Below are 27,650 nucleotides of genomic sequence, written 5' to 3'. Positions count from 1 at the left end.
TATTAGCTACATAATGTTTTTACCATGGTGAACAATTTACTTATCATCAGCAAGTTAGCATTGATTTTTTGAGCATGTTAGCGTGCATACATTAGCATTTAAGTCAAAGCACAGCCTCACAATGAAGCTTCATTAATAAAAGGTTTAAAAAATGATAACATTGTATTATCTTCATTATGTCATCAAAATGTATTATAGACATTTTGATTTTGATTTGCTGTATGTTAATGCCTGAATGTATTACTTTGGCCATGTGTTCAATTCGGAACATGCATTTTTTTGTAGCAAACATTACTTTTAGGAGACTTGGAACCAAACCGGAGCCCCTATGACTCTAACTTAAAGACCAATACCTTAAACATCAGTTCAAGCCCAAATACCAGTGAGGGTTGAAACTCTCAGGTTTCTGTGGCAGAGCGATACCCCCAGCTTCCATTTGGGTGATTCATACGAAGCAAACTGCCAGTTACTAGGTTTTCGTGAAGCTGAACAGGTCTTACCAGCCAGGAGGTGAAGTATTCCAATGCCAAGTGTGGGGGTGAGGCTTCGGCAGAGGCAGGCACAGAACCCAGTCAGACCTGCCAACACCACCAGACCCAAGGACACCAGTGGCAGCAGAAACTGGCTCCTCCACAAATCTATGCAGACATGCACAAAGACACAAAAAGGTACGAGTCTGTGTCACTAAGGTCTTCATTTATTCACAATATGTGAGGAACCAGCCCTGATGGGGGGCAATGTATTATTCAACATCACACATTGGTCATAATGAATGCACTATGCAGTGAAGAGGCTGAATCTAGTTTTTACAGCTTAATGCAATTTATAACATTCAGCCCACTGTTCCTAAACACTTAGTATAGGTGAAATGAAGAGGTCAAATTTCATGTATGCATCTGTACGTATATTATGATTGTAATAAAGTTTTCTGAGGTTTTAATAAGGGTGTTTGTGACTGAACTTACAGGTGCGCAGCATGTCCTCTCCACTGTTGTGGTTGCCTGGTTCTTTATACTTGGGAGTGAACTGCTGAGAGAGAGTGAAGCTTCGACACTCCAGCATCATCTTGGCATCTGAAAGAGGTTATTTATTTACAGTATACTCAAAGAGCCAGTGTCTGAGCATTTACAATTTACAACAAGTCATATACATACATTAATACATGTGTGATAATGATACTTGTCGTGTACTGATAATACATAAGATGCACGAAATGGCGCTAATTTAAGCGTCTTTGAGTATTCTGAAAAGCGCTCTATAAATAAAATGTATTATTATTATTACTATTATTATTTTAATGAATTCGGGAAATGCGTCACACCTGGTGGCATCTACCTGAGACAAGGTGGGGCTCATAGTTGAGAGAGCAGCTCTGCTGTGACCTAACGAGACCTGTAAGCTCGTGACTCATCTGTGTATAGAAATTTGTCATTTAGCAGGTTAGGTCGGCTAACGTACCTCGCTCTTTGTGCCAGTGAGCGTTAGTAGGAACGAGCACACACCGCCACCAGAGGCCCACGGTCCCGTTGAGGCGGAATAAGGTGTCGCTGTAGGTTTTCTCATCGAACTCCCCGTCCATGAACTCCTCGTACAGTGAGCGCAGCTCGGACACGTTGGTTTCTCCGCGCACGGTGGGGCTGCTGTACTGGTACCAGTGCTGCGTCCCGATGGCCACCGACAGATACACGGTGGCCAGCACGCTCAGCACACAGGCGATGACCAGAGCTGTAGCGTAGCGGTTGTCAACCATTGTTCACCGAGAACAGAGACACGTCCAAAGGGATTAAGTTGACGCCAGTGGTCGAGTCGTCATCAATTTGGTCAATTCTGTATTTGCTTTCGGGCACACACACTCTTAGCCAAGTCACTGATCGTGGTCAAGTCAGCGAAATACCCTGTGCAACAGCTAACGACAACCTTTTCTTTTATTGACCGATACTCGTCTCCAGTGCTGTCCTAATAGTCCGCGTCAGCAGCCCTGTAGGCCGGCTTGGATGCGCCATCTGTTCCCATGTCCCACTTCCACAGATGGTGGGTGGCCCGACGCTGCGACTAAAACACTAACGGTAGTCCGGGACAACAACCCCCGGTCTTCACCAAAGACACAAAAACGGGCCTGTATTAAAGGACGGGCTACGTTATTCCAGCATGGAAATGCAAATTGCATGGGTCTATTTTGGATGGCAGCGTAAAGTCGGGTGCACCCGAGATGATAAGAGTTGCAATACGCTAATCCATGCGTTTTCCTGTTCCGGTTCCGCTGATGAGCAGGACAAATAACCCTTTTCTCAGTCAGGACGCTTGTTTCTTTTTTCTTTCTTTTTTACTGAGAGAGCAGTGAAACACAATACTTTTTGGGGAGCGAGATGAGCAACACAGTAGCATTATCATAATACAAAATAAAAGTCTTCAAATAAATTATTATTAATTCAATAATCATAGGGCTGCAACTAGATATTAATGAATATTTCGGTCGCTTAATCGTTTGGGCCATAAAATGGGGGGACATTTTTAAAAAAAAAAGGCCCATTACAAGCTCTTTATCCTGATAAAAGTTTTAAACAAAGTAACCGAATAGCTGGCACTATAAGACAAAGTAAATAAATATGTTTTCTGATTTAAGGCCAGAACCTGAACATTTTGGCCTCTTTCCGTGAAAAAATGACATAAAGATCATCCAAATCGATCAACTCTCCAATTAATTGGCTTTTGTTCAGCTGTATTGACCGTTTTTAAAACAAGTTGTAGCGTTTGAGCTATTTATGGCAATTAAAGGCATTTGAATATAAATACATTTACTATTATTTCATCATTCATTCAAGAGTCTTGGTCAAACAATCTAACCTTGAGAGTGAGTACAGAGAGCAAGACAATATTTTGTAAAGAAACATTAATTTCTTCATCCCGCAAATAAAAAGCTGAATTCATAAAGCACCCCTTGTTCAATACACTAAGCAAGGCTATAGCCAGGATTTTAAAAGGCCAAGCTCCAAATACTTCCCATCCAACCTCAGAAAACCCCAAAGAAACTTCTCTAAAACGTAGTATTTTGCTTCAAACAATTAATTTTACTTTATAATAGCATTTCCCAACACAAAGCTCTACATGCTGTTTCAAAAATGTAAAATTAATTATATTAATTTTTAAAAATACTTAAATCAGGCAATTAAAACCCTCATGTGTGATAATGGACTGCAGAATTCCACTAAAACCCCAAAATTGATTATTTTGTTCATTTTGTGAAAGTCATCTGCACTTCTTTAATGACCACTGCAATATTCTTTACTCCTATAAAGTGTGTTTAGGCGTGACTCTAAGATAACAGAAGTGGCTTTGTCAATTTAAAAATGAGAACTTTGGAAATAATGAGTGAATGGCAAGTTTCTAAGAAGATTTGTGGTAAAGATTATCTTAATGTGGTAACCATAAGTCTTTCACAACATAACTGTCTATTAGAATGCTTCTTATTTGTGAGAGCTATTTCCAAAAAGGTGCAATGGTTGATGCGGGTGTTTACTTTCAGCTGATTTAACAATGTGTCTCTTAGGCTGTCTGGTGGTGTTTGAATAGATAGAAGAATCTCGTGGGCAAAGTAAATGTTGCACCCCTCCTTGTTCTCTTTCTTAACAATCTCTGATACACTTTCACTTTTCCCACCAAAATTGCAAAACATTACAGAAGAGACAATTTCAATTCTTCAAAGATTTTGTATTCTGATCATAGGAAAGTTTCTGACAAAAATGACATTCAACAAGAAATCTCACAGAATACAGCTATGAATTGATGCATAAATACACCTTGTATGAATAAGAAAATTGACAGTGCAATGTTTTGACATATATGTGCCATGTATATCATGATGATAAAAATCTAGGCCTAAGTATTTGTTCACGGTTGGGATACACAGCTCATAATGAGCTGCAGTGTTGTTTCTTCATTTAAGACACTTGTTTCCCCTTTTCATGCCAGTGATGGCAGTCATACAATAATGCCTATTAAAACAATTCGAATAGTAATCAGCAATGATGCTATTGCTGGCTTGACAGTAGCCATGACAACAGCACAAGGAAGGATGCAGTGATGAGACTGATCTTGTGGCTTACTCCACTTGAAACCTCTGTAAATGTTGAGAAAAGGAAACAAGACATTAACAAATACAATAACAAATCTGTTATATCTAAAAAATGTTGAGGTAGCATTTAATATTGCTTACGTATGCCATCCACAGAAATGGAGGTGGTGTCAATGTTGAAGGCTGTGATGTTTGAAGCTGCTATGACCAAAACATTTCCAATCTGAGTGCCATCAGGAACAAATGTTGATGAAAATCCAAGGGTCATGTTATTGATGATTGATCCACTTCTGCAAAAGTAATTACAAAATATGATATTGTTTTATTCGTATAAATTCATGATCAGTGCTCTTAAGATTCTATCATCTTAACATTAACAAATTACCTGAATGAAATCACCGTCAAGGCGCGGAACGTAGGAAATTCTCTTCGGTAGAAAGGTTCTAGCTGCAGAAATACAAGCAAATCATGTATTACTACATTTATTTAATTTGCTTGTGTCTCTTTACTTGCATTGTCTTTTTTATTACGTTTTTTTTCTTGCACCTACAACTGCAAGTAGTAACACTATTCAAATGTTTTCAATGACTACCACATAATTTATCTGTGTCCTATTTACTGTATATGGAAGGACGATTTAAAATGGAAGGACGATTTAAATATTTTTGTCTTTGAAAAGTCAACACCAGGAATAAAATGCCACTTTTTCTGTTCAGTTTGAAACAAAAAACAATCTATCATTACTTACTGATAACTTTAGCAATATGGCTCGGCTTTGAAACGCTGCAGATGATGGATTCTGCAAGTCACTTGTAAATGTCTCTCCAACAGATGTGAAAATCAAAACCCTTATTATGACTTCCTCAGCAGTTGGAGTGGTAGCCATTACGGATGTGGTGGTTGTAGGAGTTGTGGTTGTAGCACTGGTTGTAGGAGTTGTGGTTGTAGCACTGGTTGTAGGAGTTGTGGTTGTAGCACTGGTTGTAGGAGTTGTGGTTGTATTGGCAGTAGCCGTAGTATTTAGAGTGGGGGATGGAGTTGTCGAATTTGATGAACTATTTCTTTCTGCAAAAAACAAATAAAGATGGAAGAAATAGAAATGATAGCCAGAGGGCCTTCTCTTGAACAAACATAAACATTACAACATGAGTATAGTTTTGGTAAGTCCCAGTTAAAGTAATCATACTAATGTCCCAGTGGACTTCATGGTAATTATGATTATATGCTCTTTGTCAAACCAGAAATTTGTGAAAAAGGGATCAAGAAAGGACACACACCAACTCACATACTCTGATAGATGAATTACAAATGACATGGGGTGCATTTCTTTGCTTTAACAACCATTGGAGTGAAATGCAGGCCTAGTGCTAACTTACGAACTACAACAATGGAAGCGGGATCAAAAGTGAGGTTGAAGGTGTTGTTGGGGTTAGACACAGCGTCTACTAAGGTTTGTGCAACAACATCAGCCTGTGGGATTTCTGCAGCCAAAGCAGTTTGATTAAACTCAATCCCAATCTCTGCTTCAGTGGTAGTCATTCGTGTTCTGGCCTGAGCTGGTCTGCATCAAGAAAGAACATAGGTTAATAAAATCTTATTAACATTGACAACTTATGCATACGTGTATGTGTAATATTTAATTTTTTTGTGTCATTATTGTGAATAAAGTAACTCTCAACATTTTAAATGTTACCTGAACACAATCACAAATGAACGTATGAAAAGTTGGCCAAATATGTTCCTGTAGATTACATCGAGCTGTAGGAATAAAAAAATAAAAAACGTGAACAAATTAAAAGTACAGTAATCTTCAAATTAAATAAAAAAATACAAAAGCAACACAAAGACAAATAATGAGAATGGATACTAACCACAGCTACAACTGTTGCCGCAAGCTGTTGGAATTGAGTGCTGTTTGGATCATTGAGTTCTAGTTCAAATGGTTCACTAAGGGTTGCTGAGAGGACCACAAACATGGCAGCTTGAGTAGTTGTTGATGATCTTCCAATTGTAGTCAATGTACCGTTTGTTGCTGGTGCTGCAGTCATAGCTGCGGCTGTTGTAGGTGCTGCAGTCGGGGTGGCAGTTGTAAGTGCTGCAGTCGTAGGTGTGGTAGTTGTAGGTGCGGCTATTGTAGTTGAGCCTGTTGTAGGTGCTGCAGTCGTTGGTGCAGCAGTCATAGGTGAGGCTGTTGTAAGGGCTACTGTTGTAGATGCGGCTGTTGTCGGTGCTGCTGTTGTAAGTGCTGCAGTTGTAGGTCCTGCTGTTGTAGGTGCTGCAGTCATCTGTGCTGCTGTTGTAGGTGCTGCAGTCGTAGGTGCTGCTGTTGTAGGTGCAGCAGTCGTCTGTGCGGCTGTTGTAGGTCCTGCTGTTGTAGGTGCGGCTGTTGTCGGTGCGGTTGTTGTAGGTGCTTCAGTTGTAGGTCCTGCTGTTGTAGGCGCTGCAGTCGTAGGTGCTGCTGTTGTAGGTGCTTCAGTTGTAGGTCCTGCTGTTGTAGGTGCTGCTGTTGTCGGTGCGGTTGTTGTAAGTGTTTCAGTTGTAGGTCCTGCTGTTGTAGGTGCTGCAGTTGTAGGTGCTGCTGTTGTAGGTGGAGCAGTCGTCTGTGCTGCTGTTGTAGGTCTTGCTGTTGTAGGTGCGGCTGTTGTCGGTGCGGTTGTTGTAAGTGCTTCAGTTGTAGGTCCTGCTGTTGTAGGTGCTGCAGTTGTAGGTGCGGCTGTTGTGGGTCCTGCTGTTGTAGGTGCGGCTGTTGTGGGTCCTGCTGTTGTAGGTGCGGCTGTTGTAGGTGCAGCAGTCGTCTCTGCGGTTGTTGTTGGTGCTGCAGTCGTAGGTCCTGCTGTTGTAGGTGCGGCTGTTATCGGTGCGGTTGTTGTAAATGCTTCAGTTGTAGGTCCTGTTGTTGTAGGTACTGCAGTTGTAAGTGCTGCTGTTGTTGGTGCTGCTGTTGTAGGTGCGGCTGTTGTGGGTCCTGCTGTTGTAGGTGCGACTGTTGTAGGTGCAGAAGTCGTCTCTGCGGCTGTTGTAGGTCCTGCTGTTGTAGGTGCGGCTGTTGTCGGTGCGGTTGTTGTAAGTGCTTCAGTTGTAGGTCCTGCTGTTGTAGGCGCTGCAGTCGTAGTTGCTGCTGTTGTAGGTGCTGCAGTTGTAGGTCCTGCTGTTGTAGGTGCTGCTGTTGTAGGTGCGGCTGTTGTAGGTGCGGCTGTTGTCGGTGCGGTTGTTGTAAGTGCTTCAGTTGTAGGTCCTGCTGTTGTAGGCGCTGCAGTCGTAGGTGCTGCTGTTGTAGGTGCTTCAGTTGTAGGTCCTGCTGTTGTAGGTGCTGCTGTTGTAGGTGCGGCTGTTGTCGGTGCAGTTGTTGTAAGTGCTTCAGTTGTAGGTCTTGCTGTTGTAGGTGCTGCAGACGTAGGTGTTGCTGTTGTAGGTGGAGCAGTCGTTTGTGCGGCTGTTGTAGGTCCTTCTGTTGTCAGTGCGGTTGTTGTAAGTGCTTCAGTTGTAGGTCTTGCTGTTGTAGGCGCTGCAGTCGTAGGTGCTGCTGTTGTAGGTGCTTCAGTTGTAGGTCCTGCTGTTGTAGGTGCTGCTGTTGTAGGTGCGGCTGTTGTAGGTGCAGCAGTCGTCTCTGCGGTTGTTGTAGGTGCTGCAGTCGTAGGTCTTGCTGTTGTGGGTGCTGCTGTTGTAGGCGCTGCAGTCGTCTGTGCGGCTGTTGTAGGTCCTGCTGTAGTAGATGCGGCTGTTGTCGATGCGGCTATTGTAAGTGCTTCAGTTGTAGGTCCTGCTGTTGTAGGCGCTGCAGTCGTAGATGCTGCTGTTGTAGGTCCTTCAGTTGTAGGTCCTGCTGTTGCAGGTGCTACTGTTGTAGGTACGGCTGTTGTCGGTGCGGTTGTTGTAAGTGCTTCAATTGTAAGTCCTGCTGTTGTAGGCGCTGCAGCCGTAGTTGCTGCTGTTGTAGGTGCGGCTGTTGTTGGTCCTGCTGTTGTAGGTGCGGCTGTTGTAAGTGCAGCAGTCGTCTCTGCGGTTGTTGTAGGTGCTGCAGTCGTAGATCCTGCTGTTGTAGGTGCGGCTGTTATTGGTGCGGTTGTTGTAAGTGCTTCAGTTGTAGATCCTGTTGTTGGAGGTGCTGCAGTTGTAAGTGCTGCTGTTGTTGGTGCTGCTGTTGTAGGCGCTGCAGTCGTCTGTGCAGCTGTTGTAGGTCCTGCTGTTGTAGATGCAGCTGTTGTCGATGCGGCTATTGTAAGTGCTTCAGTTGCAGGTCCTGCTGTTGTAGGCGCTGCAGTCGTAGATGCTGCTGTTGTAAGTGCTTCAGTTGTAGGTCCTGCTGTTGTAGGTGCTGCAGTTGTAGGTGCGGCTGTTGTCGTTGCGGTTGTTGTAAGTGCTTCAGTTGTAGGTCCTGCTGTTGTAGGTGCTGCAGTCGTAGGTGCTGCTGTTGTAGGTGCTTCAGTTGTAGGTCCTGTTGTTGTAGGTGCTGCTGTTGTAGGTGCTGCTGTTGTAGGTCTGGCTGTTGTCGGTGCGGTTGTTGTAAGTGCTTCAGTTGTAGGTCCTGCTGTTGTAGGTGCTGCAGTCGTAGGTGTTGCTGTTGTAGGTGGAGCAGTCGTCTGTGCGGCTGTTGAAGGTCCTGCTGTTGTAGGTGCGGCTGTTGTCAGTGCGGTTGTTGTAAGTGCTTCAGTTGTAGGTCCTGCTGTTGTAGGCGCTGCAGTCGTAGTTGCTGCTGTTGTAGGTGCTTCAGTTGTAGGTCTTGCTGTTGTAGGTATTGCTGTTGTAGGTGCGGCTGTTGTGGGTCCTGCTGTTGTAGGTGCGGCTGTTGTGGGTCCTGCTGTTGTAGGTGCGGCTGTTGTGGGTCCTGCTGTTATAGGTGCGGCTGTTGTCGGTGCGGTTGTTGTAAGTGCCTCAGTTGTAGGTCCTGCTGTTGTAGGTGGTACAGTTGTAAGTGCTGCTGTTGTTGGTGCTGCTGTTGTAGGTGCGGCTGTTGTGGGTCCTGCTGTTGTAGGTGCGGCTGTTGTAGGTGCAGCAGTCGTCTCTGCGGTTGTTGTAGGTGCTGCAGTCGTAGGTCCTGCTGTTGTAGGTGCGGCTGTTGTCGGTGCGGTTGTTGTAAATGCTTCAGTTGTAGGTCCTGCTGTTGTAGGTGCTGCAGTCGTAGGTGCTGCTGTTGTAGGTGGAGCAGTCGTCTGTAAAGGTGTTGTAGGTCCTGCTGATGTAGGTGCAGCTGTTGTCGGTGCGGTTGTTGTAAGTGCTTCAGTTGTAGGTCCTGCTGTTGTAGGTGCTGCAGTTGTAAGTGCTGATGTTGTTGGTGCGGCTGTTGTAGGTGCGGATGTTGTGGATGCTGCTGTTGTAGGTGCAGCAGTTGTCGGTGCGGATGTTGTAGGTCCTGCTGTTGTAGGTGCGGCTGTTGTGGGTCCTGCTGTTGTAAGTGCAGCTGTTGTAGGTGCTGCAGTTGTAGATGCTGCAGTTGTTGTTGTAAATGTTGTAGCAGCTGCAGTTGCAGGTGCGGATGTTGTAATTGCTGCAGTCGTAGTTGCTGCTGTTGTAGGTGCGGCTGTTGTAAGTCCTGCTGTTGTAGGTGCAGCAGTCGTCTGTGCGGCTGTTGTAGGTCCTGCTGTTGTTGGTGCGGCTGTTGCCGGTGCGGTTGTTGTAAGTGCTTCAGTTGTAGGTTCTGCTGTTGTAGGCGCTGCAGTCGTAGGTGCTGCTGTTGTAGGTGCTTCAGTTGTAGGTGTTGCTGTTGTAGGTGGAGCAGTCGTCTGTGCGGCTGTTGTAGGTCCTTCTGTTGTCGGTGCGGTTGTTGTAAGTGCTTCAGTTGTAGGTCCTGCTGTTGTAGGCGCTGCAGTCGTAGGTCCTGCTGTTGTAGGTGCTTCAGTTGTAGGTCCTGCTGTTGTAGGTGCTGCTGTTGTAGATGCGGCTGTTGTAGGTGCAGCAGTCGTCTCTGCGGTTGTTGTAAGTGCTGCAGTCGTAGGTCCTGCTGTTGTGGGTGCGGCTGTTATCGGTGCGGTTGTCGTAAATGCTTCAGTTGTAGGTCCTGCTGTTGTAGGTGCTGCTGTTGTAGGTGTTGCTGTTGTAGGTGCGGCTGTTGTCGGTGCGGTTGTTGTAAATGCTTCAGTTGTAGGTCCTGCTGTTGTAGGTGCTGCAGTCGTAGGTGCTGCTGTTGTAGGTGGAGCAGTCGTCTGTAAAGGTGTTGTAGGTCCTGCTGATGTAGGTGCAGCTGTTGTCGGTGCGGTTGTTGTAAGTGCTTCAGTTGTAGGTCGTGCTGTTGGAGGTGCTGCAGTTGTAAGTGCTGATGTTGTTGGTGCGGCTGTTGTAGGTGCGGCTGTTGTGGGTCCTGCTGTTGTAGGTGCGGCTGTTGTAGGTGCAGCAGTCGTCTCTGAGGTTGTTGTAGGTGTTGCAGTCGTAGGTCCTGCTGTTGTAGGTGCGGCTGTTATCGGTGCGGTTGTTGTAAGTGCTTCAGTTGTAGGTCCTGCTGTTGTTAGTGCTGCAGTTGTAAGTGCTGCTGTTGTTGGTGCTTCAGTTGTAGGTCCTGCTGTTGTTAGTGCTGCAGTTGTAAGTGCTGCTGTTGTTGGTGCTGCTGTTGTAGGTGCTGCAGTCGTAGGTGCTGCTGTTGTAGGTGGAGCAGTCGTCTGTACGGCTGTTGTCGGTGAGGTTGTTGTAAGTGCTTCAGTTGTAGGTCCTGCTGTTGTAGGCGCTGCAGTCGTAGGTGCTTCTGTTGTAGGTGCTTCAGTTGTAGGTCCTGCTGTTGTAGGTGTGGCTGTTATCGGTGCGGTTGTTGTAAGTGCTTCAGTTGTAGGTCCTGTTGTTGTAGGTGCTGCAGTTGTAAGTGCTGCTGTTGTTGGTGCTGCTGTTGTAGGTGTGGCTGTTGTGGGTCCTGCTGTTATAGGTGCGGCTGTTGTAAGTGCAGCAGTCATCTCTGCGGTTGTTGTAGGTGCTGCAGTCGTAGATCCTGCTGTTGTAGGTGCGGCTGTTATTGGTGCGGTTGTTGTAAGTGCTTCAGTTGTAGATCCTGTTGTTGGAGGTGCTGCAGTTGTAAGTGCTGCTGTTGTTGGTGCTGCTGTTGTAGGCGCTGCAGTCGTCTGTGCAGCTGTTGTAGGTCCTGCTGTTGTAGATGCAGCTGTTGTCGATGCGGCTATTGTAAGTGCTTCAGTTGCAGGTCCTGCTGTTGTAGGCGCTGCAGTCGTAGATGCTGCTGTTGTAAGTGCTTCAGTTGTAGGTCCTGCTGTTGTAGGTGCTGCAGTTGTAGGTGCGGCTGTTGTCGTTGCGGTTGTTGTAAGTGCTTCAGTTGTAGGTCCTGCTGTTGTAGGTGCTGCAGTCGTAGGTGCTGCTGTTGTAGGTGCTTCAGTTGTAGGTGCGGCTGTTGTGGGTCCTGCTGTTGTAGGTGCGGCTGTTGTGGGTCCTGCTGTTGTAGGTGCGGCTGTTGTGGGTCCTGCTGTTATAGGTGCGGCTGTTGTCGGTGCGGTTGTTGTAAGTGCCTCAGTTGTAGGTCCTGCTGTTGTAGGTGGTACAGTTGTAAGTGCTGCTGTTGTTGGTGCTGCTGTTGTAGGTGCGGCTGTTGTGGGTCCTGCTGTTGTAGGTGCGGCTGTTGTAGGTGCAGCAGTCGTCTCTGCGGTTGTTGTAGGTGCTGCAGTCGTAGGTCCTGCTGTTGTAGGTGCGGCTGTTGTCGGTGCGGTTGTTGTAAATGCTTCAGTTGTAGGTCCTGCTGTTGTAGGTGCTGCAGTCGTAGGTGCTGCTGTTGTAGGTGGAGCAGTCGTCTGTAAAGGTGTTGTAGGTCCTGCTGATGTAGGTGCAGCTGTTGTCGGTGCGGTTGTTGTAAGTGCTTCAGTTGTAGGTCCTGCTGTTGTAGGTGCTGCAGTTGTAAGTGCTGATGTTGTTGGTGCGGCTGTTGTAGGTGCGGATGTTGTGGATGCTGCTGTTGTAGGTGCAGCAGTTGTCGGTGCGGATGTTGTAGGTCCTGCTGTTGTAGGTGCGGCTGTTGTGGGTCCTGCTGTTGTAAGTGCAGCTGTTGTAGGTGCTGCAGTTGTAGATGCTGCAGTTGTTGTTGTAAATGTTGTAGCAGCTGCAGTTGCAGGTGCGGATGTTGTAATTGCTGCAGTCGTAGTTGCTGCTGTTGTAGGTGCGGCTGTTGTAAGTCCTGCTGTTGTAGGTGCAGCAGTCGTCTGTGCGGCTGTTGTAGGTCCTGCTGTTGTTGGTGCGGCTGTTGCCGGTGCGGTTGTTGTAAGTGCTTCAGTTGTAGGTTCTGCTGTTGTAGGCGCTGCAGTCGTAGGTGCTGCTGTTGTAGGTGCTTCAGTTGTAGGTGTTGCTGTTGTAGGTGGAGCAGTCGTCTGTGCGGCTGTTGTAGGTCCTTCTGTTGTCGGTGCGGTTGTTGTAAGTGCTTCAGTTGTAGGTCCTGCTGTTGTAGGCGCTGCAGTCGTAGGTCCTGCTGTTGTAGGTGCTGCTGTTGTAGGTGCTGCTGTTGTAGGTCCTGCTGTTGTAGGTGCTGCTGTTGTAGGTGCTGCTGTTGTAGGTCCTGCTGTTGTAGGTGCGGCTGTTGTCGGTGCGGTTGTTGTAAGTGCTTCAGTTGTAGGTCCTGCTGTTGTAGGCGCGGCTGTTGTTGGTCCTGCTGTTGTAGGTGCGGCTGTTGTAGGTGCTGCAGTCGTAGATCCTGCTGTTGTAGGTGCTACTGTTATTGGTGCGGTTGTTGTAAGCGCTTCAGTTGTAGGTCCTGTTGTTGTAGGAGCTGCAGTTGTAAGTGCTGCTGTTGTTGGTGCTGCTGTTGTAGGCGCTGCAGTCGTCTGTGCAGCTGTTGTAGGTCCTGCTGTTGTAGATGCGGCTATTGTAAGTGCTTCAGTTGCAGGTCCTGCTGTTGTAGGCGCTGCAGTCGTAGATGCTGCTGTTGTAGGTGCTTCAGTTGTAGGTCCTGCTGTTGTAGGTGCTGCAGTTGTAGGTGCGGCTGTTGTCGTTGCGGTTGTTGTAAGTGCTTCAGTTGTAGGTCCTGCTGTTGTAGGTGCTGCAGTCGTAGGTGCTGCTGTTGTAGGTGCTTCAGTTGTAGGTCCTGCTGTTGTAGGTGCTGCTGTTGTAGGTGCGGCTGTTGTGGGTTCTGCTGTTGTAGGTGCGGCTGTTGTATGTGCTGCAGTCGTAGGTCCTGCTGTTGTAGGTGCTGCTGTTGTAGGTGCTGCTGTTGTAGGTGCTGCTGTTGTAGGTGCGGCTGTTGTCGGTGCGGTTGTTGTAAGTGCTTCAGTTGTAGGTCCTGCTGTTGTAGGTGCTGCAGTTGTAGGTGTTGCTGTTGTAGGTGGAGCAGTCGTCTGTGCGGCTGTTGTAGGTCCTGCTGTTGTAGGTGCGGCTCTTGTCGGTGCGGTTGTTGTAAGAGCTTCAGTTGTAGGTCCTGCTGTTGTAGGCGCTGCAGTCGTAGTTGCTGCTGTTGTAGGTGCTTCAGTTGTAGGTCCTGCTGTTGTAGGTGCGGCTCTTGTCGGTGCGGTTGTTGTAAATGCTTCAGTTGTAGGTCCTGCTGTTGTAGGCGCTGCAGTCGTAGTTGCTGCTGTTGTAGGTGCTGCAGTCGTAGGTCCTGCTGTTGTAGGTGCGGCTGTTATCGGTGCAGTTGTTGTAAGTGCTTCAGTTGTAGGTCCTGTTGTTGTAGGTGCTGCAGTTGTAAGTGCTGCTGTTGTTGGTGCTGCTGTTGTAGGCGCTGCAGTCGTCTGTGCAGCTGTTGTAGGTCCTGCTGTTGTAGATGCGGCTGTTGTTGATGCGGCTATTGTAAGTGCTTCAGTTGTAGGTCCTGCTGTTGTAGGCGCTGCAGTCGTAGATGCTTTTGTTGTAGGTGCTTCCGTTGTAGGTCCTGCTGTTGTAGGTGCTGCAGTTGTAGGTGCGGCTGTTGTCCTTGCGGTTGTTGTAAGTGCTTCAGTTGTAGGTCCTGCTGCTGTAGGTGCTGCTGTTGTAGGTGCGGCTGTTGTCGGTGCGGTTGTTGTAAGTGCTTCAGTTGTAGGTCCTGCTGTTGTAGGCGCTGCAGTCGTAGTTGCTGCTGTTGTAGGTGCTGCTGTTGTAGGTGCGGCTGTTGTGGGTCCTGCTGTTGTAGGTGCGGCTGTTGTAGGTGCAGCAGTCGTCTCTGCGGTTGTTGCAGGTGCTGCAGTCGTAGGTCCTGCTGTTGTAGGTGCGGCTGTTATCGGTGTGGTTGTTGTAAGTACTTCAGTTGTAGGTCCTGTTGTTGTAGGTGCTGCAGTTGTAAGTGCTGCTGTTGTTGGTGCTGCTGTTGTAGGCGCTGCAGTCGTCTGTGCAGCTGTTGTAGGTCCTGCTGTTGTAGATGCGGCTGTTGTCGATGCGGCAATTGTAAGTGCTTCAGTTGTAGGTCCTGCTGTTGTAGGTGCTGCAGTCGTAGGTGCTGCTGTTGTAGGTGGAGCAGTCGTCTGTAAAGGTGTTGTAGGTCCTGCTGATGTAGGTGCAGCTGTTGTCGGTGCGGTTGTTGTAAGTGCTTCAGTTGTAGGTCGTGCTGTTGGAGGTGCTGCAGTTGTAAGTGCTGATGTTGTTGGTGCGGCTGTTGTAGGTGCGGCTGTTGTGGGTCCTGCTGTTGTAGGTGCGGCTGTTGTAGGTGCAGCAGTCGTCTCTGAGGTTGTTGTAGGTGTTGCAGTCGTAGGTCCTGCTGTTGTAGGTGCGGCTGTTATCGGTGCGGTTGTTGTAAGTGCTTCAGTTGTAGGTCCTGCTGTTGTTAGTGCTGCAGTTGTAAGTGCTGCTGTTGTTGGTGCTTCAGTTGTAGGTCCTGCTGTTGTTAGTGCTGCAGTTGTAAGTGCTGCTGTTGTTGGTGCTGCTGTTGTAGGTGCTGCAGTCGTAGGTGCTGCTGTTGTAGGTGGAGCAGTCGTCTGTACGGCTGTTGTCGGTGAGGTTGTTGTAAGTGCTTCAGTTGTAGGTCCTGCTGTTGTAGGCGCTGCAGTCGTAGGTGCTTCTGTTGTAGGTGCTTCAGTTGTAGGTCCTGCTGTTGTAGGTGTGGCTGTTATCGGTGCGGTTGTTGTAAGTGCTTCAGTTGTAGGTCCTGTTGTTGTAGGTGCTGCAGTTGTAAGTGCTGCTGTTGTTGGTGCTGCTGTTGTAGGTGTGGCTGTTGTGGGTCCTGCTGTTATAGGTGCGGCTGTTGTAAGTGCAGCAGTCATCTCTGCGGTTGTTGTAGGTGCTGCAGTCGTAGATCCTGCTGTTGTAGGTGCGGCTGTTATTGGTGCGGTTGTTGTAAGTGCTTCAGTTGTAGATCCTGTTGTTGGAGGTGCTGCAGTTGTAAGTGCTGCTGTTGTTGGTGCTGCTGTTGTAGGCGCTGCAGTCGTCTGTGCAGCTGTTGTAGGTCCTGCTGTTGTAGATGCAGCTGTTGTCGATGCGGCTATTGTAAGTGCTTCAGTTGCAGGTCCTGCTGTTGTAGGCGCTGCAGTCGTAGATGCTGCTGTTGTAAGTGCTTCAGTTGTAGGTCCTGCTGTTGTAGGTGCTGCAGTTGTAGGTGCGGCTGTTGTCGTTGCGGTTGTTGTAAGTGCTTCAGTTGTAGGTCCTGCTGTTGTAGGTGCTGCAGTCGTAGGTGCTGCTGTTGTAGGTGCTTCAGTTGTAGGTCCTGTTGTTGTAGGTGCTGCTGTTGTAGGTGCTGCTGTTGTAGGTCTGGCTGTTGTCGGTGCGGTTGTTGTAAGTGCTTCAGTTGTAGGTCCTGCTGTTGTAGGTGCTGCAGTCGTAGGTGTTGCTGTTGTAGGTGGAGCAGTCGTCTGTGCGGCTGTTGAAGGTCCTGCTGTTGTAGGTGCGGCTGTTGTCAGTGCGGTTGTTGTAAGTGCTTCAGTTGTAGGTCCTGCTGTTGTAGGCGCTGCAGTCGTAGTTGCTGCTGTTGTAGGTGCTTCAGTTGTAGGTCTTGCTGTTGTAGGTATTGCTGTTGTAGGTGCGGCTGTTGTGGGTCCTGCTGTTGTAGGTGCGGCTGTTGTGGGTCCTGCTGTTGTAGGTGCGGCTGTTGTGGGTCCTGCTGTTATAGGTGCGGCTGTTGTCGGTGCGGTTGTTGTAAGTGCCTCAGTTGTAGGTCCTGCTGTTGTAGGTGGTACAGTTGTAAGTGCTGCTGTTGTTGGTGCTGCTGTTGTAGGTGCGGCTGTTGTGGGTCCTGCTGTTGTAGGTGCGGCTGTTGTAGGTGCAGCAGTCGTCTCTGCAGTTGTTGTAGGTGCTGCAGTCGTAGGTCCTGCTGTTGTAGGTGCGGCTGTTGTAGGTGCGGCTGTTGTCGGTGCGGTTGTTGTAAATGCTTCAGTTGTAGGTCCTGCTGTTGTAGGTGCTGCAGTCGTAGGTGCTGCTGTTGTAGGTGGAGCAGTCGTCTGTAAAGGTGTTGTAGGTCCTGCTGATGTAGGTGCAGCTGTTGTCGGTGCGGTTGTTGTAAGTGCTTCAGTTGTAGGTCCTGCTGTTGTAGGTGCTGCAGTTGTAAGTGCTGATGTTGTTGGTGCGGCTGTTGTAGGTGCGGATGTTGTGGATGCTGCTGTTGTAGGTGCAGCAGTTGTCGGTGCGGATGTTGTAGGTCCTGCTGTTGTAGGTGCGGCTGTTGTGGGTCCTGCTGTTGTAAGTGCAGCTGTTGTAGGTGCTGCAGTTGTAGATGCTGCAGTTGTTGTTGTAAATGTTGTAGCAGCTGCAGTTGCAGGTGCGGATGTTGTAATTGCTGCAGTCGTAGTTGCTGCTGTTGTAGGTGCGGCTGTTGTAAGTCCTGCTGTTGTAGGTGCAGCAGTCGTCTGTGCGGCTGTTGTAGGTCCTGCTGTTGTTGGTGCGGCTGTTGCCGGTGCGGTTGTTGTAAGTGCTTCAGTTGTAGGTTCTGCTGTTGTAGGCGCTGCAGTCGTAGGTGCTGCTGTTGTAGGTGCTTCAGTTGTAGGTGTTGCTGTTGTAGGTGGAGCAGTCGTCTGTGCGGCTGTTGTAGGTCCTTCTGTTGTCGGTGCGGTTGTTGTAAGTGCTTCAGTTGTAGGTCCTGCTGTTGTAGGCGCTGCAGTCGTAGGTCCTGCTGTTGTAGGTGCTGCTGTTGTAGGTGCTGCTGTTGTAGGTCCTGCTGTTGTAGGTGCTGCTGTTGTAGGTGCTGCTGTTGTAGGTCCTGCTGTTGTAGGTGCGGCTGTTGTCGGTGCGGTTGTTGTAAGTGCTTCAGTTGTAGGTCCTGCTGTTGTAGGCGCGGCTGTTGTTGGTCCTGCTGTTGTAGGTGCGGCTGTTGTAGGTGCTGCAGTCGTAGATCCTGCTGTTGTAGGTGCTACTGTTATTGGTGCGGTTGTTGTAAGCGCTTCAGTTGTAGGTCCTGTTGTTGTAGGAGCTGCAGTTGTAAGTGCTGCTGTTGTTGGTGCTGCTGTTGTAGGCGCTGCAGTCGTCTGTGCAGCTGTTGTAGGTCCTGCTGTTGTAGATGCGGCTATTGTAAGTGCTTCAGTTGCAGGTCCTGCTGTTGTAGGCGCTGCAGTCGTAGATGCTGCTGTTGTAGGTGCTTCAGTTGTAGGTCCTGCTGTTGTAGGTGCTGCAGTTGTAGGTGCGGCTGTTGTCGTTGCGGTTGTTGTAAGTGCTTCAGTTGTAGGTCCTGCTGTTGTAGGTGCTGCAGTCGTAGGTGCTGCTGTTGTAGGTGCTTCAGTTGTAGGTCCTGCTGTTGTAGGTGCTGCTGTTGTAGGTGCGGCTGTTGTGGGTTCTGCTGTTGTAGGTGCGGCTGTTGTATGTGCTGCAGTCGTAGGTCCTGCTGTTGTAGGTGCTGCTGTTGTAGGTGCTGCTGTTGTAGGTGCTGCTGTTGTAGGTGCGGCTGTTGTCGGTGCGGTTGTTGTAAGTGCTTCAGTTGTAGGTCCTGCTGTTGTAGGTGCTGCAGTTGTAGGTGTTGCTGTTGTAGGTGGAGCAGTCGTCTGTGCGGCTGTTGTAGGTCCTGCTGTTGTAGGTGCGGCTCTTGTCGGTGCGGTTGTTGTAAGTGCTTCAGTTGTAGGTCCTGCTGTTGTAGGCGCTGCAGTCGTAGTTGCTGCTGTTGTAGGTGCTTCAGTTGTAGGTCCTGCTGTTGTAGGTGCGGCTCTTGTCGGTGCGGTTGTTGTAAGTGCTTCAGTTGTAGGTCCTGCTGTTGTAGGCGCTGCAGTCGTAGTTGCTGCTGTTGTAGGTGCTGCAGTCGTAGGTCCTGCTGTTGTAGGTGCGGCTGTTATCGGTGCAGTTGTTGTAAGTGCTTCAGTTGTAGGTCCTGTTGTTGTAGGTGCTGCAGTTGTAAGTGCTGCTGTTGTTGGTGCTGCTGTTGTAGGCGCTGCAGTCGTCTGTGCAGCTGTTGTAGGTCCTGCTGTTGTAGATGCGGCTGTTGTTGATGCGGCTATTGTAAGTGCTTCAGTTGTAGGTCCTGCTGTTGTAGGCGCTGCAGTCGTAGATGCTTTTGTTGTAGGTGCTTCCGTTGTAGGTCCTGCTGTTGTAGGTGCTGCAGTTGTAGGTGCGGCTGTTGTCCTTGCGGTTGTTGTAAGTGCTTCAGTTGTAGGTCCTGCTGCTGTAGGTGCTGCTGTTGTAGGTGCGGCTGTTGTCGGTGCGGTTGTTGTAAGTGCTTCAGTTGTAGGTCCTGCTGTTGTAGGCGCTGCAGTCGTAGTTGCTGCTGTTGTAGGTGCTGCTGTTGTAGGTGCGGCTGTTGTAGGTGCAGCAGTCGTCTCTGCGGTTGTTGCAGGTGCTGCAGTCGTAGGTCCTGCTGTTGTAGGTGCGGCTGTTATCGGTGCGGTTGTTGTAAGTACTTCAGTTGTAGGTCCTGTTGTTGTAGGTGCTGCAGTTGTAAGTGCTGCTGTTGTTGGTGCTGCTGTTGTAGGCGCTGCAGTCGTCTGTGCAGCTGTTGTAGGTCCTGCTGTTGTAGATGCGGCTGTTGTCGATGCGGCAATTGTAAGTGCTTCAGTTGTAGGTCCTGCTGTTGTAGGCGCTGCAGTCATAGATGCTGCTGTTGTAGGTGCTTCCGTTGTAGGTCCTGCTGTTGTAGGTGCTGTAGTTGTAGGTGCGGCTGTTGTCGTTGCGGTTGTTGTAAGTGCTTCAGTTGTAGGTCCTGCTGTTGTAGGTGCTGCTGTTGTAGGTGCTTCAGTTGTAGGTCCTGCTGTTGTAGGTGCTGCTGTTGTAGGTGCGGCTGTTGTCGGTGCGGTTGTTGTAAGTGCTTCAGTTGTAGGTCCTGCTGTAGTAGGTGCTGCAGTCGTAGGTGCTGCTGTTGTAGGTGGAACAGTCGTCTGTGCGGCTGTTGTAGGTCCTGCTGTTGTAAGTGTGGCTGTTGTCGGTGCGGTTGTTGTAAGTGCTTCAGTTGTAGGTCCTGCTGTTGTAGGTGCTGCAGTCGTAGGTGTTGCTGTTGTAGGTGGAGCAGTCGTCTGTGCGGCTGTTGTAGGTCCTGCTGTTGTAGGTGCGGCTGTTGTCAGTGCGGTTGTTGTAAGTGCTTCAGTTGTAGGTCCTGCTGTTGTAGGCGCTGCAGTCGTAGTTGCTGCTGTTGTAGGTGCTTCAGTTGTAGGTCTTGCTGTTGTAGGTATTGATATTGTCGGTGCGGCTGTTGTGGGTCCTGCTGTTGTAGGTTCGGCTGTTGTGGGTCTTGCTGTTGTAGGTGCGGCTGTTGTGGGTCCTGCTGTTATAGGTGCGGCTGTTGTCGGTGCGGTTGTTGTAAGTGCCTCAGTTGTAGGTCCTGCTGTTGTAGGTGGTACAGTTGTAAGTGCTGCTGTTGTTGGTGCTGCTGTTGTAGGTGCGGCTGTTGTGGGTCCTGCTGTTGTAGGTGCGGTTGTTGTAGGTGCAGCAGTCGTCTCTGCGGTTGTTGTATGTGCTGCAGTCGTAAGTCCTGCTGTTGTAGGTGCGGCTGTTGTCGGTGCGGTTGTTGTAAATGCTTCAGTTGTAGGTCCTGCTGTTTTAGGTGCTGCAGTCGTAGGTGCTGCTGTTGTATGTGGAGCAGTCCTCTGTAAAGGTGTTGTAGGTCCTGCTGATGTAGGTGCAGCTGTTGTCGGTGCTGCAGTCGTAGATCCTGCTGTTGTAGGTGCTGCTGTTGTTGGTGCGGCTGTTGCCGGTGCGGTTGTTGTAAGTGCTTCAGTTGTAGGTCCTGCTGTTGTAGGTGCTGCAGTTGTAAGTGCTGATGTTGTTGGTGCGGCTGTTGTAGGTGCGGATGTTGTGGATGCTGCTGTTGTAGGTGCAGCAGTTGTCGGTGCGGATGTTGTAGGTCCTGCTGTTGTAGGTGCGGCTGTTGTGGGTCCTGCTGTTGTAAGTGCAGCTGTTGTAGGTGCTGCAGTTGTAGATGCTGCAGTTGTTGTTGTAAATGTTGTAGCAGCTGCAGTTGCAGGTGCGGATGTTGTAATTGCTGCAGTCGTAGTTGCTGCTGTTGTAGGTGCGGCTGTTGTAAGTCCTGCTGTTGTAGGTGCAGCAGTCGTCTGTGCGGCTGTTGTAGGTCCTGCTGTTGTTGGTGCGGCTGTTGCCGGTGCGGTTGTTGTAAGTGCTTCAGTTGTAGGTTCTGCTGTTGTAGGCGCTGCAGTCGTAGGTGCTGCTGTTGTAGGTGCTTCAGTTGTAGGTGTTGCTGTTGTAGGTGGAGCAGTCGTCTGTGCGGCTGTTGTAGGTCCTTCTGTTGTCGGTGCGGTTGTTGTAAGTGCTTCAGTTGTAGGTCCTGCTGTTGTAGGCGCTGCAGTCGTAGGTCCTGCTGTTGTAGGTGCTGCTGTTGTAGGTGCTGCTGTTGTAGGTCCTGCTGTTGTAGGTGCTGCTGTTGTAGGTGCTGCTGTTGTAGGTCCTGCTGTTGTAGGTGCGGCTGTTGTCGGTGCGGTTGTTGTAAGTGCTTCAGTTGTAGGTCCTGCTGTTGTAGGCGCGGCTGTTGTTGGTCCTGCTGTTGTAGGTGCGGCTGTTGTAGGTGCTGCAGTCGTAGATCCTGCTGTTGTAGGTGCTACTGTTATTGGTGCGGTTGTTGTAAGCGCTTCAGTTGTAGGTCCTGTTGTTGTAGGAGCTGCAGTTGTAAGTGCTGCTGTTGTTGGTGCTGCTGTTGTAGGCGCTGCAGTCGTCTGTGCAGCTGTTGTAGGTCCTGCTGTTGTAGATGCGGCTATTGTAAGTGCTTCAGTTGCAGGTCCTGCTGTTGTAGGCGCTGCAGTCGTAGATGCTGCTGTTGTAGGTGCTTCAGTTGTAGGTCCTGCTGTTGTAGGTGCTGCAGTTGTAGGTGCGGCTGTTGTCGTTGCGGTTGTTGTAAGTGCTTCAGTTGTAGGTCCTGCTGTTGTAGGTGCTGCAGTCGTAGGTGCTGCTGTTGTAGGTGCTTCAGTTGTAGGTCCTGCTGTTGTAGGTGCTGCTGTTGTAGGTGCGGCTGTTGTGGGTTCTGCTGTTGTAGGTGCGGCTGTTGTATGTGCTGCAGTCGTAGGTCCTGCTGTTGTAGGTGCTGCTGTTGTAGGTGCTGCTGTTGTAGGTGCTGCTGTTGTAGGTGCGGCTGTTGTCGGTGCGGTTGTTGTAAGTGCTTCAGTTGTAGGTCCTGCTGTTGTAGGTGCTGCAGTTGTAGGTGTTGCTGTTGTAGGTGGAGCAGTCGTCTGTGCGGCTGTTGTAGGTCCTGCTGTTGTAGGTGCGGCTCTTGTCGGTGCGGTTGTTGTAAGTGCTTCAGTTGTAGGTCCTGCTGTTGTAGGCGCTGCAGTCGTAGTTGCTGCTGTTGTAGGTGCTTCAGTTGTAGGTCCTGCTGTTGTAGGTGCGGCTCTTGTCGGTGCGGTTGTTGTAAGTGCTTCAGTTGTAGGTCCTGCTGTTGTAGGCGCTGCAGTCGTAGTTGCTGCTGTTGTAGGTGCTGCAGTCGTAGGTCCTGCTGTTGTAGGTGCGGCTGTTATCGGTGCAGTTGTTGTAAGTGCTTCAGTTGTAGGTCCTGTTGTTGTAGGTGCTGCAGTTGTAAGTGCTGCTGTTGTTGGTGCTGCTGTTGTAGGCGCTGCAGTCGTCTGTGCAGCTGTTGTAGGTCCTGCTGTTGTAGATGCGGCTGTTGTTGATGCGGCTATTGTAAGTGCTTCAGTTGTAGGTCCTGCTGTTGTAGGCGCTGCAGTCGTAGATGCTTTTGTTGTAGGTGCTTCCGTTGTAGGTCCTGCTGTTGTAGGTGCTGCAGTTGTAGGTGCGGCTGTTGTCCTTGCGGTTGTTGTAAGTGCTTCAGTTGTAGGTCCTGCTGCTGTAGGTGCTGCTGTTGTAGGTGCGGCTGTTGTCGGTGCGGTTGTTGTAAGTGCTTCAGTTGTAGGTCCTGCTGTTGTAGGCGCTGCAGTCGTAGTTGCTGCTGTTGTAGGTGCTGCTGTTGTAGGTGCGGCTGTTGTAGGTGCAGCAGTCGTCTCTGCGGTTGTTGCAGGTGCTGCAGTCGTAGGTCCTGCTGTTGTAGGTGCGGCTGTTATCGGTGCGGTTGTTGTAAGTACTTCAGTTGTAGGTCCTGTTGTTGTAGGTGCTGCAGTTGTAAGTGCTGCTGTTGTTGGTGCTGCTGTTGTAGGCGCTGCAGTCGTCTGTGCAGCTGTTGTAGGTCCTGCTGTTGTAGATGCGGCTGTTGTCGATGCGGCAATTGTAAGTGCTTCAGTTGTAGGTCCTGCTGTTGTAGGCGCTGCAGTCATAGATGCTGCTGTTGTAGGTGCTTCCGTTGTAGGTCCTGCTGTTGTAGGTGCTGTAGTTGTAGGTGCGGCTGTTGTCGTTGCGGTTGTTGTAAGTGCTTCAGTTGTAGGTCCTGCTGTTGTAGGTGCTGCTGTTGTAGGTGCTTCAGTTGTAGGTCCTGCTGTTGTAGGTGCTGCTGTTGTAGGTGCGGCTGTTGTCGGTGCGGTTGTTGTAAGTGCTTCAGTTGTAGGTCCTGCTGTAGTAGGTGCTGCAGTCGTAGGTGCTGCTGTTGTAGGTGGAACAGTCGTCTGTGCGGCTGTTGTAGGTCCTGCTGTTGTAAGTGTGGCTGTTGTCGGTGCGGTTGTTGTAAGTGCTTCAGTTGTAGGTCCTGCTGTTGTAGGTGCTGCAGTCGTAGGTGTTGCTGTTGTAGGTGGAGCAGTCGTCTGTGCGGCTGTTGTAGGTCCTGCTGTTGTAGGTGCGGCTGTTGTCAGTGCGGTTGTTGTAAGTGCTTCAGTTGTAGGTCCTGCTGTTGTAGGCGCTGCAGTCGTAGTTGCTGCTGTTGTAGGTGCTTCAGTTGTAGGTCTTGCTGTTGTAGGTATTGATATTGTCGGTGCGGCTGTTGTGGGTCCTGCTGTTGTAGGTTCGGCTGTTGTGGGTCTTGCTGTTGTAGGTGCGGCTGTTGTGGGTCCTGCTGTTATAGGTGCGGCTGTTGTCGGTGCGGTTGTTGTAAGTGCCTCAGTTGTAGGTCCTGCTGTTGTAGGTGGTACAGTTGTAAGTGCTGCTGTTGTTGGTGCTGCTGTTGTAGGTGCGGCTGTTGTGGGTCCTGCTGTTGTAGGTGCGGTTGTTGTAGGTGCAGCAGTCGTCTCTGCGGTTGTTGTATGTGCTGCAGTCGTAAGTCCTGCTGTTGTAGGTGCGGCTGTTGTCGGTGCGGTTGTTGTAAATGCTTCAGTTGTAGGTCCTGCTGTTTTAGGTGCTGCAGTCGTAGGTGCTGCTGTTGTATGTGGAGCAGTCCTCTGTAAAGGTGTTGTAGGTCCTGCTGATGTAGGTGCAGCTGTTGTCGGTGCTGCAGTCGTAGATCCTGCTGTTGTAGGTGCTGCTGTTATTGGTGCGGTTGTTGTAAGTGCTTCAGTTGTAGGTCCTGTTGTTGTAGGTGCTGCAGTTGTAAGTGCTGCTGTTGTTGGTGCTGCTGTTGTAGGCGCTGCAGTCGTCTGTGCAGCTGTTGTAGTTCCTGCTGTTGTAGATGCGGCTGTTGTCGATGCGGCTATTGTAAGTGCTTCAGTTGCAGGTCCTGCTGTTGTAGGCGCTGCAGTCGTAGATGCTGCTGTTGTTGGTGCTTCAGTTGTAGGTCCTGCTGTTGTAGGTGCTGCAGTTGTAGGTGCGGCTGTTGTCGTTGCGGTTGTTGTAAGTGCTTCAGTTGTAGGTCCTGCTGTTGTAGGTGCTGCAGTCGTAGGGGCTGCTGTTGTAGGTGCTTCAGTTGTAGGTCCTGCTGTTGTAGGTGCTGCTGTTGTAGGTGCGGATGTTGTGGGTCCTGCTGTTGTAGGTGCGGCTGTTGTAGGTGCTGCAGTCGTAGGCCCTGCTGTTGTAGGTGCTGCTGTTGTAGGTGCTGCTGTTGTAGGTGCGGCTGTTGTCGGTGCGGTTGTTGTAAGTGCTTCAGTTGTAGGTCTTGCTGTTGTAGGTGCTACAGTTGTAGGTGTTGCTGTTGTAGGTGGAGCAGTCGTCTGTGCGGCTGTTGTAGGTCCTGCTGTTGTAGGTGCGGCTCTTGTCGGTGCGGTTGTTGTAAGTGCTTCAGTTGTAGGTCCTGCTGTTGTAGGCGCTGCAGTCGTAGTTGCTGCTGTTGTAGGTGCTTCAGTTGTAGGTCCTGCTGTTGTAGGTGTTGCTGTTGTAGGTGCGGCTGTTGTGGGTCCTGCTGTTGTAGGCGCGGCTGTTGTAGGTGCAGCAGTCGTCTCTGCGGTTGTTGTAGGTGCTGCAGTCGTAGGTCCTGCTGTTGTAGGTGCGGCTGTTATCGGTGCGGTTGTTGTAAGTGCTTCAGTTGTAGGTCCTGTTGTTGTAGGTGCAGCAGTTGTAAGTGCTGCTGTTGTTGGTGCTGCTGTTGTAGGCGCTGCAGTCGTCTGTGCAGCTGTTGTAGGTCCTGCTGTTGTAGATGCGGCTGTTGTCGATGCGGCTATTGTAAGTGCTTCAGTCGTAGGTCCTGCTGTTGTAGGCGCTGCAGTCGTAGATGCTGCTGTTGTAGGTGCTTCCGTTGTAGGTGCTGCAGTTGTAGGTGCGGCTGTTGTCGTTGCGGTTGTTGTAAGTGCTTCAGTTGTAGGTCCTGCTGCTGTAGGTGCTGCTGTTGTAGGTGCGGCTGTTGTCGGTGCGGTTGTTGTAAGTGCTTCAGTTGTAGGTCCTGCTGTTGTAGGTGGAACAGTTGTAAGTGCTGCTGTTGTTGGTGCTGCTGTTGTAGGTGCGGCTGTTGTGGGTCCTGCTGTTGTAGGTGCGGCTGTTGTAGGTGCAGCAGTCGTCTCTGCGGTTGTTGTATGTGCTGCAGTCGTAAGTCCTGCTGTTGTAGGTGCGGCTGTTGTCGGTGCGGTTGTTGTAAATGCTTCAGTTGTAGGTCCTGCTGTTGTAGGTGCTGCAGTCGTAGGTGCTGCTGTTGTAGGTGGAGCAGTCGTCTGTAAAGGTGTTGTAGGTCCTGCTGATGTAGGTGCAGCTGTTGTCGGTGCTGCAGTCGTAGATCCGGCTGTTGTAGGTGCTGCTGTTATTGGTGCGGTTGTTGTAAGTGCTTCAGTTGTAGGTCCTGTTGTTGTAGGTGCTGCAGTTGTAAGTGCTGCTGTTGTTGGTGCTGCTGTTGTAGGCGCTGCAGTCGTCTCTGCAGCTGTTGTAGTTCCTGCTGTTGTAGATGCGGCTGTTGTCGATGCGGCTATTGTAAGTGCTTCAGTTGCAGGTCCTGCTGTTGTAGGCGCTGCAGTCGTAGATGCTGCTGTTGTAGGTGCTTCAGTTGTAGGTCCTGCTGTTGTAGGTGCTGCAGTTGTAGGTGCGGCTGTTGTCGTTGCGGTTGTTGTAAGTGCTTCAGTTGTAGGTCCTGCTGTTGTAGGTGCTGCAGTCGTAGGGGCTGCTGTTGTAGGTGCTTCAGTTGTAGGTCCTGCTGTTGTAGGTGCTGCTGTTGTAGGTGCGGATGTTGTGGGTCCTGCTGTTGTAGGTGCGGCTGTTGTAGGTGCTGCAGTCGTAGGTCCTGCTGTTGTAGGCTCTGCTGTTGTAGGTGCTGCTGTTGTAGGTGCGGCTGTTGTCGGTGCGGTTGTTGTAAGTGCTTCAGTTGTAGGTCCTGCTGTTGTAAGTGCTGCAGTCGTAGGTGTTGCTGTTGTAGGTGGAGCAGTCGTCTGTGCGGCCGTTGTAGGTCCTGCTGTTTTAGGTGCAGCTGTTGTTGGTGCGGTTGTTGTAAGTGCTTCAGTTGTAGGTCCTGCTGTTGTAGGCGCTGCAGCCGTAGTTGCTGCTGTTGTAGGTGCGGCTGTTGTTGGTCCTGCTGTTGTAGGTGCGGCTGTTGTAGGTGCAGCAGTCGTCTCTGCGGTTGTTGTAGGTGCTGCAGTCGTAGATCCTGCTGTTGTAGGTGCGGCTGTTATTGGTGCGGTTGTTGTAAGTGCTTCAGTTGTAGGTCCTGCTGTTGTAGGCGCTGCAGTCGTAGATGCTGCTGTTGTAGGTGCTTCAGTTGTAGGTCCTGCTGTTGTATGTGCTGCAGTTGTAGGTGCGGCAGTTGTCGTTGCGGTTGTTGTATGTGCTTCAGTTGTAGGTCCTGCTGTTGTAGGTGCTGCAGTCGTATGTGCTGCTGTTGTAGGTGCTTCAGTTGTAGGTCCTGCTGTTGTAGGTGCTGCTGTTGTAGGTGCGGCTGTTGTAGGTCCTGCTGTTGTAGGTGCGGCTGTTGTAGGTGCTGCAGTCGTAGGTCCTGCGGTTGTAGGTGCTGCTGTTGTAGGTGCGGCTGTTGTCGGTGCGGTTGTTGTAAGTGCTTCAGTTGTAGGTCCTGCTGTTGTAGGCGCTGCAGTCGTAGTTGCTGTTGTTGTAGGTGCTTCAGTTGTAGGTCCTGCTGTTGTAGGTGCTGCAGTTGTAGGTCCTGCTGTTGTAGGTGCGGCTGTTGTCGGTGCGGTTGTTGTAAGTGCTTCAGTTGTAGGTCCTGCTGTTGTAGGCGCTGCAGTCGTAGTTGCTGCTGTTGTAGGTGCTTCAGTTGTAGGTCCTGCTGTTGTAGGTGCTGCTGTTGTGGGTCCTGCTGTTGTAGGTGCGGCTGTTGTAGGTGCAGCAGTCGTCTCTGCGGTTGTTGTAGGTGCTGCAGTCGTAGGTCTTGCTGTTGTAGGTGCGGCTGTTATCGGTGCGGTTGTTGTAAGTGCTTCAGTTGTAGGTCCTGTTGTTGTAGGTGCTGCAGTTGTAAGTGCTGCTGTTGTTGGTGCTGCTGTTGTAGGCGCTGCAGTCGTATGTGCAGCTGTTGTAGGTCCTGCTGTTGTAGATGCGGCTGTTGTCGATGCGACTATTGTAAGTGCTTCAGTTGTAGGTCCTGCTGTTGTAGGCGCTGCAGTCGTAGATGCTGCTGTTGTAGGTACTTCCGTTGTAGGTCCTGCTGTTGTAGGTGCTGCAGTTGTAGGTGCGGCTGTTGTCATTGCGGTTTTTGTAAGTGCTTCAGTTGTAGGTCCTGCTGTTGTAGGCGCTGCAGTCGTAGGTACTGCTGTTGTAGGTGCGGCTGTTGTGGGTCCTGCTGTTGTAGGTGCGGCTGTTGTAGGTGTAGCAGTCGTCTCTGCGGTTGTTGTAGGTGCTGCAGTCGTAGGTCCTGCTTTTGTAGGTGCGGCTGTTATTGGTGCGGTTGTTGTAAGTGCTTCAGTTGTAGGTCCTGTTGTTGTAGGTCCTGCAGTTGTAAGTGCTGTTGTTGTTGGTGCTGCTGTTGTAGGTGCGGCTGTTGTGGGTCCTGCTGTTATAGGTGCGGCTGTTGTCGGTGCGGTTGTTGTAAGTGCCTCAGTTGTAGGTCCTGCTGTTGTAGGTGGTACAGTTGTAAGTGCTGCTGTTGTTGGTGCTGCTGTTGTAAGTGCGGCTGTTGTGGGTCCTGCTGTTGTAGGTGCGGCTGTTGTGGGTGCAGCAGTCGTCTCTGCGGTTGTTGTAGGTGCTGCAGTTGTAGGTCCTGCTGTTGTAGGTGCGGCTGTTATCGGTGCGGTTGTAGTAAGTGCTT

General features: G+C 50.0%; 2 protein-coding genes across 2 annotated transcripts in view; both read right to left on the bottom strand.

Moving 5' to 3' along the window:
* The window catches only part of LOC137874529 (claudin domain-containing protein 1-like), a 4,331-nt gene extending 2,103 nt beyond the window's left edge, over positions 1-2,228 (bottom strand). Inside the window, exons 1-3 of the mRNA XM_068713255.1 lie at positions 1,459-2,228; positions 966-1,073; positions 501-638 (exon numbers count right to left, since the gene is read on the bottom strand). Coding sequence (XP_068569356.1) covers positions 501-638; positions 966-1,073; positions 1,459-1,750 — 538 coding nt within the window. The 5' untranslated portion in view covers positions 1,751-2,228. The remainder of the gene's footprint in view (positions 1-500; positions 639-965; positions 1,074-1,458) is intronic.
* Positions 2,229-3,698: 1,470 nt separating this feature from the next.
* On the bottom strand, positions 3,699-27,090 carry LOC137874826 (mucin-22-like). Its single transcript, XM_068713795.1, has 13 exons — positions 26,209-27,090; positions 25,807-25,827; positions 20,884-21,336; positions 14,194-14,315; positions 11,899-12,170; positions 9,334-9,627; positions 5,944-7,946; positions 5,766-5,830; positions 5,449-5,633; positions 4,821-5,137; positions 4,458-4,519; positions 4,214-4,362; positions 3,699-4,117 (listed from the first exon to the last, which is right to left on the bottom strand). The coding sequence occupies exons 1-13, from the start codon at positions 27,088-27,090 to the stop codon at positions 4,029-4,031; spliced, it is 4,914 nt and encodes a 1,637-aa protein (XP_068569896.1). The 3' UTR covers positions 3,699-4,028.
* Positions 27,091-27,650: the final 560 nt, after the last annotated feature.

This window comes from Cebidichthys violaceus, unplaced genomic scaffold (genome assembly GCF_023349555.1).
Source record: "Cebidichthys violaceus isolate CVI_PGR_0920_01 unplaced genomic scaffold, fCebVio1.0.p SCAF_19, whole genome shotgun sequence".
NCBI lineage: Eukaryota > Metazoa > Chordata > Actinopteri > Perciformes > Stichaeidae > Cebidichthys > Cebidichthys violaceus.
The sequence above is the reverse complement of the archived record's forward strand: the minus strand, read 5'-3'. Positions and strand labels throughout refer to the sequence as shown.